We start from the raw sequence: 12,153 nt of genomic DNA on the forward strand, positions 1-12,153 counted from the left end.
TTTGTGTCATGGATCATCACTGGAGGCTTCTTGCCATGGATCATCACTGGAGGCTTCGTGCCATGGATCATCACTGGAGGCTTCTTGCCATGGATCCTCACTGGAGGCTTCGTACCATGGATCATCACTGGAGGCTTCTTGCCATGGATCATCACTGGAGGCTTCGTGCCATGGATCATCACTGGAGGCTTTGTGCCATGGATCATCACTGGAGGCTTCTTGGCATGGATCATCACTGGAGTGGGGCAGCTCACCAGGCTGGGGAGACATACTGGAGGCTTGGTTCTTGGCGGAGGCACCGGATACAGTGGGCCGTGGAGACGCACAGGAGGTCTCGAGCATAGAGCCTGCACAACCCGTCCTGGCTGGATGGTTATCTTCGCCCTGCAAATGCGGGGATCTGGCACAGGACGCACTGGGCTGTGCAGACGCACCGGAGACACAGTGTGCAGAGCCGGCGCAGGATATCCTGGGCCGAAGAGACGCACTGGAGACCAGGCCCGCTGAGTGGGCACCATCCTTCCTAGCTGGATGCTCACCCTAGCCCGGCAGATGTGGGGAGCTGGGATGTAGCGCACCGGGCTGTGAACGCGCACTGGAGACACCGTGTGCTCCATCGCATAACATGGTGCCTGACCAGTACCACGCTTCTCCCCATGGTAAGCACGGGGAGTTGGCTCAGGTCTATAACCCAACTCTGCCAATCTCCCCATGTGCCCCCGTGTGCCTCTCGTGCCTGCTACGTTGTCGTTCCTCCCTTGCTACTTCCGCCTGTTTCCATGGCAGGGTCTTGTCCCCTGCCATAACCTGCTCCCATGTCCAAGATGTCATCCACTCTCTCCTCTCCCGGGCCCAGGATCCATGCTCCTCCTGGCCACGCTGCTTGGTCCCTTGGTGGTGGGAAGTTCTGTCACGGCCGTCGTCGGAATGAGACCAAGGTGCAGCGTGGTGAGCGTACATTTTATTCTATTTGTTAAAATGTCGCCAAAAAAACAAGAAATAACAAAAACGACCGTGAAGCTTACAAGGGCTATAGTGCCCCTAACAAAGACTCCCCACAATGATCAAAGGGAAAACGGCTGCCTAAGTATGATTCCCAATCAGAGACAACGACAGACAGCTGTCCCTGATTGAGAACCATACCTGGCCAAAACATAGAAATACAAAAACATAGAAAACAGAACATAGAATGCCCACCCAAATCACACCCTGACCAAACCAAATAGAGACAAAAAAAGGCTCTCTAAGGTCAGGCCGTGACAAATATACAGTCTACTGATGTGTCAATGTAGCAGTTGTTTAATATACAATCTACTGCTGTGTCAATGTAGCATTTGTGGCAGACAGTGCAGCAGCAAGCATGTAATGCAAACTCTTATTCATAAAATGGAGTGCCAAACAAGAACTCAACAATAACACACTAAAACATACAGAACCATACCCATACAGCTGTCTATCGGTGTTTTATTGCTTCTTTAATCAGAACAACAGTTTTCAGCTGTGCTAACATAGTTGCAAAAGACTTTTCTAATGATCAATTAGCCTTTGAAAATGATAAACTTGGTTTAGCTAACACAACGTGCCATTGGAACACAGGAGTGATGGTTGTGATCACAGGAGTGATATTCCATAAAAAATCTGCCATTTCCAGCTACAATAGTCATTTACAACATTAACAATATCTACACTATGTTTCTGATCAACTTGATGTTATTTTATGGACAAAAATGTGCTTTCTTTCAAAAACAAGGACATTTCTAAGTGTCCCCAAACTTTTGAACGGTAGTGTACATTTTTCACGTTGCACAAGAAACATACATAATACAAAAGTTGTCCGAATCAGGGATGTATCAACCCCTCACCACTGTCCCCAGAACATTTGTAGCAGATGAAGTTGAGTCTCTGGTTCTCCTCCAGACTAACCCATTGCTGCCTCCCGGTGGTCTCTACAGCCCCTGCAATCCCACAGTCCTGCTGGCTGTCTGAGCCGTGCCCGGGGGCCCAGTTCTGGTAGCAGCCTGCATCAGACCTGATCCAGAACCAGAAGTGGAATGAACAGGTGAAGCGCAGGCCCACCCAGACGTGGGATGAGGTGGCGTTGGCAGCCCTCTCTGTCACCCAGTACTGAAGCAGCTCTGTAGTGATCGAGACCAGGTCAATGTGGTGCTCTCTGCAGTAGCTCAGGGCCTCATTCCACGTCATGTTCTCATGGATCAATATCAGGTTGTCTGAGAGAAATAAAGATATTAAAGATAGATAACATGGAGCCCATTCAACAAAATGTAGATTTGTCTGCATTTATACCTCTGCTCTGTAATATAACATCTTTGAAACAACATAAAACCACAGCCAAACAAAAAAGAGACTATTGGGCTTTCAACATGTCAATAATTGTGATATAATGATGAAAGTTACCTGGACTTAAACCTTGACTGTTTTCATTTGGCATAACAGTGGAGAGACTGACAGGCTTTGTAGTACTGTATGGAGCAGTCTCAGCCACTGTGGTTATATGTAGGGCAGAAGTATGTTCAGTAGTCACTTGTGTAATGCTGTGTTGCATTTCTGTGTCTGCAGTCTCAGTTGTTGATTGATGTTTTACATTCTCAGTAGTAAGGTGTTTAGTAGTCGCCTCTTCAGTTGAAACATGCACTGTGTCATTGACTGTACTTGGTAAAGACGTTGAGGAAATGTTTTGGACATTAGCATTAGAAGCTCTTGTAGGTGAGAAATCAGTAGTCACTTTCTCTGTAGTTGAGTGTTCAGTAGTTAACATTTCAGTTGAAGCATGTTCTGTGGTAGTTGGTGCAGACGATGAGATAATGCTTTGAAAAGGTACAGTAGGTGCACTTTCTGTATTTAGATGTTCAGTAGTTAACTGTTCAGTTGAAACTTGGTCTGTTCTATTGAATGTAGTTGGTATAGACGTTGAGGGACTGTTTTGAACAGGTACAGTAGTCACTGGGTCAGAGGTTAGGTGTTCAGTAGAAATATGCACTGTGGTATTGAACGTAGTTGGTACTGGTGTTGAGGGAGTGTTTCCAACAGGTACAGTTGTTTCAGGTAAGTAAGCAGTAGTGGCTTGGTTAGCGGTTGAGCTTTCAGGAGTTGCCTCTTCAGTTGAAACATGCACTGTGGTATTGAATGTAGTTGGCTTTTGAACAGGTACAGTAGTCAGTGGGTCAGAGGTTAGGAGTCTGGTAGACAGCTGTCCAGTAGAAACATGCACTGTGGTATTGGATGTAGTTGGTTTTTGAACAGGTACAGTAGTCAGTGGGTCAGAGGTTAGGAGTCTGGTAGACAGCTGTCCAGTAGAAACACGCACTGTGGTATTGGATGTAGTTGGTATTTGAACAGGTACAGTAGTCAGTGGGTCAGAGGTTAGGAGTCTGGTAGACAGCTGTCCAGTAGAAACACGCACTGTGGTATTGAATGTAGTTGGCTTTTGAACAGGTACAGTAGTCAGAGGGTCAGAGGTTAGGAGTCTGGTAGACAGCTGTCCAGTAGAAACACGCACTGTGGTATTGGATGTAGTTGGTATTTGAACAGGTACAGTAGTCAGTGGGTCAGAGGTTAGGTGTTCAGTAGTTAACTGTTCTGGTGAAGTATGTTCTGTGGAATTGAATGTAGTTTGTACAGACGATGAGGGAGTGTTTTGGACAGGTGCGGTCGAGGCACTTGTAGGTATGTAACTAGTAGTCACTTGCTCTGTGGTAGTGAATAGAGCTGGTACAGGTGTAGAGGGAGTGTTTTGAACAGGTTCAGTAATTGCTTGATCAGAGCTTGTGTGTTCAGTAGAAACATGCACTGTGGTATTGAAAGTAGCGCTTGTAGGTATGTAACCAGTAGTTGCTTGCTCTCTAGTTAATGTAGTTGCTACAGGCATTGAGATATTGCTTTGAACAGGTACAGGAGTTGCTGGGTCAGAGGTTAGGTGTTCAGTAGCTAACTGTTCAGTTGAAGCATGTTCTGTGGAAATCAATGAAACTGGTACAGGCATTGAGATATTGCTTTGAACAGGTACAATAGTCGCTTGGTCAGACGTTAGGCGTTCAGTAGTCAACTGTTTAGTAACATTTACTGTGGTATTGAATGTAGTTGGCTTTTGAACAGGTACAGTAGTCAGTGGGTCAGAGGTTACGTGTTCAGTAGTTAACATTTCAGTTGAAGCGTGTTCTGTGGTAGTTGGTGCAGACGATGAGATAATGCTTTGAACAGGTACAGTAGTCAGTGGGTCAGAGGTTACGTGTTCAGTAGTTAACATTTCAGTTGAAGCATGTTCTGTGGTAGTTGGTGCAGACGATGAGATAATGCTTTGAACAGGTACAGTAGTCAGTGGGTCAGAGGTTACGTGTTCAGTAGTTAACATTTCAGTTGAAGCGTGTTCTGTGGTAGTTGGTGCAGACGATGAGATAATGCTTTGAACAGTACAGTAGTCAGTGGGTCAGAGGTTACGTGTTCAGTAGTTAACATTTCAGTTGAAGCGTGTTCTGTGGTAGTTGGTGCAGACGATGAGATAATGCTTTGAACAGGTACAGTAGTTTCATGGGTCAGAGTTACGTGTTCAGTAGTTAACTGTTCAGTTGAAGCGTGTTCTGTGGTAGTTGGTGCAGACGATGAGATAATGCTTTGAACAGGTACAGTAGTTTCATGTTGTGTAGTTACGTGTTCAGTAGTTAACTGTTCAGTTGAAACTTGCTCTGTGGTAGTGAATGTATCTGGTACAGACGATGAGTAATTGCTTGATCAGAGGTTAATGTTTTGGGCTGGTGTTCAGTAGAAGCACTTTTAGGTAAGTAACCAATAGTCACTTGATCTTTGGGTCAGAGGTTAGGTGTTCAGTAGAAACTGTTCAGTTGAAAGTATGGTTTTGAACAGGTAGTAGTCAGATCAGAGGTTAGGTGCAGAAACCCGCACTGTGTATTGAAGGTAGCTGGATTTTGAACAGGTACAGTAGTCATCAGAGGTTAGGTGTAGTTCAGTAGAAACCCGCACTGTGGTATTGAAAGTAGTTGGTTTTTGAACAGGTACAGTAGTCAGTGGGTCAGAGGTTAGGTGTTGTAGAAACCCGCACTGTGTATTCAGCTAGATTTTGAACAGGTTCAGAGGTTTGTTCAGTAGAAACCCGCACTGTGGTATTGAACGTAGCTGGATTTTGAACAGGTACAGTAGTCAGAGGGTCAGAGGTTAGGTGATCAGTAGAAACACGCACTGTGGTATTGGATGTAGTTGGTACAGGCGTCGAGGTTGTGTTTTTAACAGGTACAGTAGTCAGTGGGTCAGAGGTTAGGAGTCTGGTAGACAGCTGTCCAGTAGAAACACGCACTGTGGTATTGGATGTAGTTGGTTTTTTAACAGGTACAGTAGTCAGAGGGTCAGAGGTTAGGAGTCTGGTAGACAGCTGTCCAGTAGAAACACGCACTGTGGTATTGGATGTAGTTGGTTTTTGAACAGGTACAGTAGTCAATGGGTCAGAGGTTAGGAGTCTGGTAGACAGCTGTCCAGTAGAAACACGCACTGTGGTATTGGATGTCTTGGGTAGTAACCAGGTAGTTAATGTAGTCAGAGGTGAGATAATGCTTTGAACAGGTACAGTAGTTGCTGGGTCAGAGTTAGGTGTTCAGTAGTTAACTGTTCAGTTGAAGTTGTTCTGTGTAAATGTAGTTGGTACAGGAATGAGATATTGCTTTGAACAGGTACAATAGTTGCTTGGTCAGAGGTTAGGTGTTCAGTAGTTAACTGTTCAGTTGAAGCATGTTCTGTGGTATTGAAGTTGGTACAGATGAGATATTGCTTTGAACAGGTACAGTAGTTTCAGTAGTCAACTGGGTACATTGAATGTAGTTGGCTTTTGAACAGGTACAGTAGTCAGTGGGTCTGTTCAGTCTGGTAGACAGCTGTCCAGTAGAAACACGCACTGTGGTATTGAATGTAGTTGGCTTTTGAACAGGTACAGTAGTCAGAGGGTCAGAGGTTAGGAGTCTGGTAGACAGCTGTCCAGTAGAAACACGCACTGTGGTATTGGATGTAGTTGGTATTTGAACAGGTACAGTAGTCAGTGGGTCAGAGGTTAGGTGTTCAGTAGTTAACTGTTCTGGTGAAGTATGTTCTGTGGAATTGAATGTAGTTGGTACTGGTGTTGAGGGACTGTTTTTGATAGGGACAGTAGAAGCACTTGTAGATAAGTAACCAGTAGTCACTTTCTCTCTAGTTGAGTGTCTAGTAGCTAACATTTCAGTTGAAGCATGTTCTATGGTATTGGATGTAGTTGGTTTTTGAACAGGTACAGTAGACAGTGGGTCAGAGGTTAGGTGTTCAGTAGTTAACTGTTCAGTTGAAACATGTTCTGTTGTGTTGAATGTGGTTGGTACTGGTGTTGGTGCAGACGATGAGGGACTGTTTTAATTTGCACTTTGAACAGGTACAGTCCAGTCAGTTGGGCTTCAGAGGTCTACGTGTTCAGTAGTTAACATTTCAGTTGAAGCGTGTTCTGTGGTAGTTGGTGCAGACGATGAGATAATGCTTTGAACAGGTACAGTAGTCAGTGGGTCAGAGGTTACGTGTTCAGTAGTTAACATTTCAGTTGAAGCGTGTTCTGTGGTAGTTGGTGCAGACGATGAGATAATGCTTTGAACAGGTACAGTAGTCAGTGGGTCAGAGGTTACGTGTTCAGTAGTTAACATTTCAGTTGAAGCGTGTTCTGTGGTAGTTGGTGCAGACGATGAGATAATGCTTTGAACAGGTACATTAGTTTCATGTTGTGTAGTTACGTGTTCAGTAGTTAACTGTTCAGTTGAAACTTGCTTTGTGGTAGTGAATGTATCTGGTACAGACGATGAGGGAATGTTTTGGACTGGTGCAGTAGAAGCACTTTTAGGTAAGTAACCAATAGTCACTTGATCTGTAGTTTGGTTTTCAGCAATTAACTGTTCAATTGAAACATCCTCTGTGGTAGTGAATCTAGCTGGTACAGGTGTAGAAGGAGTGTTTTGAACAGGTTCAGTAATTGCTTGATCAGAGGTTAGGTGTTCAGTAGAAACCCGCACTGTGGTATTGAACGTAGCTGGATTTTGAACAGGTACAGTAGTCAGTGGGTCAGAGGTTAGGTGTTCAGTAGAAACCCGCACTGTGGTATTGAACGTAGCTGGATTTTGAACAGGTACAGTAGTCAGTGGGTCAGAGGTTAGGTGTTCAGTAGAAACCCGCACTGTGGTATTGAACGTAGCTGGTTTTTGAACAGGTACAGTAGTCAGTGGGTCAGAGGTTAGGTGTTCAGTAGAAACATGCACTGTGGTATTGAACGTAGTTGGTACTGGTGTTGAGGGAGTGTTTCCAACAGGTACAGTTGTTTCATGTAAGTAAGCAGTAGTGGCTTGGTTAGCGGTTGAGCGTTCAGGAGTTGCCTCTTCAGTTGAAACATGCACTGTGGTATTGGATGTAGTTGGCTTTTGAACAGGTACAGTAGTCAGTGGGTCAGAGGTTAGGTGTTCAGTAGAAACATGCACTGTGGTATTGGATGTAGTTGGTTTTTGAACAGGTACAGTAGTCAGTGGGTCAGAGGTTAGGTGTTCAGTAGAAACATGCACTGTGGTATTGAATGTAGTTGGTTTTTGAACAGGTACAGTAGTCAGTGGATCAGAGGTTAGGTGTTCAGTAGAAACACACACTGTGGTATTGAAAGTAGCGCTTGTAGGTATGTAACCAGTAGTTGCTTGCTCTCTAGTTAATGTAGTTGCTACAGGCATTGAGATATTGCTTTGAACAGGTACAGGAGTTGCTGGGTCAGAGGTTAGGTGTTCAGTAGCTAACTGTTCAGTTGAAACATGTTCTGTGGAAATCAATGAAACTGGTACAGGCATTGAGATATTGCTTTGAACAGGTACAATAGTCGCTTGGTCAGACGTTAGGCGTTCAGTAGTCAACTGTTTAGTGACATTTACTGTGGTATTGAATGTAGTTGGTTTTTTAACAGTAGTTCCATGTTCGGTAGTTAGGTGTTTTGTAGTTAACTGTTCAATTGAACCTTGGTCTGTGGTCGTGAATGTAGTTGGTACTGGTGTAGATGGAGTGTTTTGAACAGGTAAGCCTACAGTAGTTGCTTGGTCAGAGGTTGGTAAAAGATCTAAAAGAATATGTTGAATCTGCACAAAATGGGTAGTTGTTAGCTTAGGTGTTACTTCATCTGTAGTTGACTGTTCAGCAGTGGCAAGCACAGTAGCTGTGGGAGGAGTTGTAGGTGGCATCTGGGTAGTTGGTCGCTTCATTTCTGTAAGGAATATATACAAATACATTAGAAACAAGGGTCAAATGTATTTAATTCATAACAAACACATTAAATCATGTTTACGTACTGCTTTACTCATCTCATATGTATATACTGTATTCTATTCTACTGTATTTTAGTCTATGCCACTCTGACATGGCTCATCCTAATATTTCTATATTCTTTCATTCCTTTCTTTTACTTTTAGGTTTGTGTGTATTGTTATGAATTGTTAGATATTACTGCACTGTTGGAGCTAGAAACACAAGCATTTCCTGCAATAACATCTTAATTAATGTGACCAATATAATTTCATTTGATTTTGTATCTTAATTGTTTTCTCTGTTTCTATTTGTTTTCTTAAAAGTTGCTACCGGTCAAAATTTGAATCCCATCTAACAAAAATGTACCAAACTCACCACCATGGCAGACAAACCCCCAACTGATGTTGCACCACTGGACATTCCACTTGTTATCGTTGAGTATAACAGAAGTACAGTTCTGGTCCCCTCTGAAGTTGTTAGGCTGATTGGTCTTCCAGAAGCGGTATGAGGAGTTGCTCCCATCTGACCACTTCCATGGGTCTTTGAAGAGACCAATCCACATGCTCTGGGACAGTGACATGTTCTGGACGTGATGGTTTTCCTCTCTGGACCGTATGCTGGCCAGGTCTGTATACGTACCCCGGCAGTGGTCTTGAGCCTCTCTCCAAGTCTTGCTGTCATCAATGAAGATGTGACTGTTACTAGCGTTTTTCCCTGTCAGAGGATAGAAAATACATGCATGGAGCATTGGAGATATAGCGGGGTGCAGGGTTGAGCATTGGAGATATAGCGGGGTGCAGGGTTGAGCATTGGAGATATAGCAGAGTGCAGGGTTGAGCATTGGAGATATAGCGGGGTGCAGGGTTGAGCATTGGAGATATAGCGGGGTGCAGGGTTGAGCATTGGAGATATAGCGGGGTGCAGGGTTGAGCATTGGAGATATAGCGGGGTGCAGGGTTGAGCATTGGAGATATAGCGGGGTGCAGGGTTGAGCATTGGAGATATAGCGGGGTGCAGGGTTGAGCATTGGAGATATAGCAGGGGGGTGCAGGGTTGAGCATTGGAGATATAGCGGGGTGCAGGGTTGAGCATTGGAGATATAGCGGGGTGCAGGGTTGAGCATTGGAGATATAGCGGGGTGCAGGGTTGAGCATTGGAGATATAGCGGGGTGCAGGGTTGAGCATTGGAGATATAGCGGGGTGCAGGGTTGAGCATTGGAGATATAGCGGGGTGCAGGGTTGAGCATTGGAGATATAGCGGGGTGCAGGGTTGAGCATTGGAGATATAGCGGGGTGCAGGGTTGAGCATTGGAGATATAGTGGGGTGCAGGGTTGAGCATTGGAGATATAGCGGAGTGCAGGGTTGAGCATTGCCCACACAATTATTTTTTTATTTTTTATTTAACTTATATTTAACCAGGTAGGCAAGTTGAGAACAAGTTCCCATTTACAATTGCGACCTGGCCAAGGTAAAGCAAAGCAGTTCGACACAGACAACAACACAGAGTTACACATGGAGTAAAACAAACATACAGTCAATAATACAGTAGAACAATAAGTCTATATACAATGAGCAAGTGAGGTGAGATAAGGGAGGTAAAGGCAAAAAAAGGTTATGGTGGCGAAGTAAATACAATATAGCAAGTAAAAAAATCATTATGCTCACGTAATCACCCAACTGATTATACCCAAGTCATGTAGTCAGCAAGCTTTAAAACAGGCAAAAAATGTCTGACTGCCCATCCAGACATATCATCCTGGAATCGGCCCTGGTTTGAATCTGATATGGGGTTGAAATTGCTATAAATAGAATAGATGTAGGATTACTCACCATCAAAGCAAACAAAACCTCTTTTGATTTGGCAGTTATCCTCAAACCACTGTCCGTTTGGATCCATTGCAGCACAGCTGTCTTGAGTATTGTTTTGCTTCGGCTCTGCTGCCCTCCAGTTGAAAAACTCAATCTTTCTCTGATCTGGTAATGACCAGCGCCACTCAAATTCATCTCCAAACTCCAGTCCTATCCATACACTGGCTGTACCATTCGGTACCAATTGTACAAGTCTATCCAGATCCCCTGAGTTGTAGATGGTTGCCAAGTCAGTGTACATGTCTCTACAGTAAGTCTGGGCTTGGCTATAATTCATTTGAAGGCTAATATAGTGATACTGAGGAGGGGAGATACTGAGAGTCAGGTAACACAGTCCTGTAAAATACAAGCAAAAACCATTAGAGAGCAAGTTAATCATATCTCCTTGCTGCATGCATAGGTTTCACACACACATCCTGTTAATATCACAGAATATCAACGTATAATACACATCATGTTGCTTTTCATGAACAGAGAGAACTATGAAAGGATCCTGAAAAATGGCCTGCCGTTTGAAAGCTACCCATGTGTTGATTGGGTAACAGACGATCAGTCTTTTATGTATGAGGTACTCCCAACACTTATACCTCTTTCTGAAGGATTTATATTTTAATGCCTTATTCAATGATGCCTAAATTATCACAATGACTCCAACAAATAACTTTGATGTTATTGAAAGCACTGAAGAATACATACCTGAGACGGACAGGAGACAGAACAGCGCAGTGCTCCTCATCATGACTGTAGCTTCTCACTAGTCTTCAGAATGGGTTGTCAAACTGAAATCGGTGTAACTGTCCATTACTAACGTTCAGATCTAACCAAAACATACAAACTGTGACACCCTGTGTTCTAGTCGAGTACAAAATCATCTGAAATGGAGGCAACTGACACCCGTTGTAACTTAGTTGACTGACTTATTAAGACTCCCTAGTAGTAAGGTGTTTAAGAATGTGACCGTTCTTGTTTATAAAGATAACACACGTTTTAGGTTCACCCTTGTCGCAATGTTCCCTGACAAGGTAGTGCATCAGGTTTAGATGTGTCATTCTTATACATAGAGCCCACATGATGAGGCTGTGACAGGTGGTAAGAAAAACATGTCAGTCAAGAACACGGAAGTGTGTCACCAAAAACCACATGGTAACTGACAAAATGTACATAATCACAGTGTGAAACTGTTGAGATACACTGATAATGGAAAAGTCATTGCCTATTCGCCTACAGATAAAAAGCAATTGTCCCAGAACGGTCCATTTTGTATTGAAAAATAGAATGCTAGTTGACAGTCCAATTCATTAGTAAGGTGTTAGGAATGAGGTTGAGCAATTCAGGTTACTCTGTATGAAGATACCGTCCCAAACAGGTGACAATTTACTGTAGTTACTGTCTTTTGCTGGTCTGACCAATGAGCGTGAAACAAAATGATTAATGAAGTTAGTGACAGAATTGTTCACTCAAGGGCATGACCTATTGTCACGCCCTTGAGTGAACAGACCTATTGTTCCCCTTTAAAGAACAAGGAAGTTTAACTCTGCTTAATGCAAAAGACTAGGAGCCCACACTGTACAGCACCAGTCAAAAGTTTGGACAACTCATTCAAGGGTTTTTCTTAATTTTTTAAACAATTTTCTACATTGTAGAATAATAGTGAAGACATCAACACTATGAAATAACACATATGGAATCATGTAGTAACCAAAAAAGTGTTAAACATATCAAAATATATGTTATATTTGAGATTCTTCAAAGTAGCCACAGTTTGCCTTGATGAAAGCTTTGCACACTCTTGGCATTCTCTCAACCAGCTTCACCTGGAATGCTTTTCCAACAGTCTGGAAGGAGTTCCCACATATGCTGAGCACTTGTTGGCTGCTTTTCCTTCACTCTGCGGTTCAACTCATCCCAAACCATCTCAACCTCCTTGGTCAAATATCCCTTGCACAGCCTGGAGGTGAGTTGGGTCATTGTCCTGT

General features: G+C 43.6%; 1 protein-coding gene and 1 long non-coding RNA gene across 12 annotated transcripts; one reads left to right on the forward strand and one right to left on the reverse strand.

Annotated features, from left to right (window-relative positions):
- Positions 1-1,671: 1,671 nt before the first annotated feature.
- LOC112260880 (C-type mannose receptor 2) lies at positions 1,672-11,187 on the reverse strand. 11 transcript variants are annotated; one of them, XM_042318759.1, is made up of 8 exons: positions 10,874-11,187; positions 10,139-10,513; positions 8,683-9,021; positions 7,581-8,266; positions 6,524-7,283; positions 6,039-6,133; positions 2,416-3,349; positions 1,672-2,228 (listed from the first exon to the last, which is right to left on the reverse strand). In XM_042318759.1, the coding sequence occupies exons 1-8, from the start codon at positions 10,914-10,916 to the stop codon at positions 1,840-1,842; spliced, it is 3,621 nt and encodes a 1,206-aa protein (XP_042174693.1). In that variant the 5' UTR covers positions 10,917-11,187; the 3' UTR covers positions 1,672-1,839. The 11 variants fall into 11 exon arrangements, with proteins under 11 accessions (XP_042174693.1, XP_042174694.1, XP_042174692.1 ...); XM_042318760.1 differs by having other exon boundaries at positions 6,524-6,733; positions 7,070-8,266; XM_042318758.1 differs by having other exon boundaries at positions 2,416-3,127; positions 3,224-3,349; positions 6,524-8,266.
- LOC121846079 lies at positions 3,999-5,411 on the forward strand. The gene is made up of 2 exons (XR_006082989.1): positions 3,999-4,113; positions 5,263-5,411. It is a non-coding gene; the product is annotated as an uncharacterized LOC121846079 (long non-coding RNA).
- Positions 11,188-12,153: the final 966 nt, after the last annotated feature.

The sequence above is a fragment of the Oncorhynchus tshawytscha genome, unplaced genomic scaffold, assembly GCF_018296145.1.
Source record: "Oncorhynchus tshawytscha isolate Ot180627B unplaced genomic scaffold, Otsh_v2.0 Un_scaffold_13173_pilon_pilon, whole genome shotgun sequence".
Lineage (NCBI taxonomy): Eukaryota > Metazoa > Chordata > Actinopteri > Salmoniformes > Salmonidae > Oncorhynchus > Oncorhynchus tshawytscha.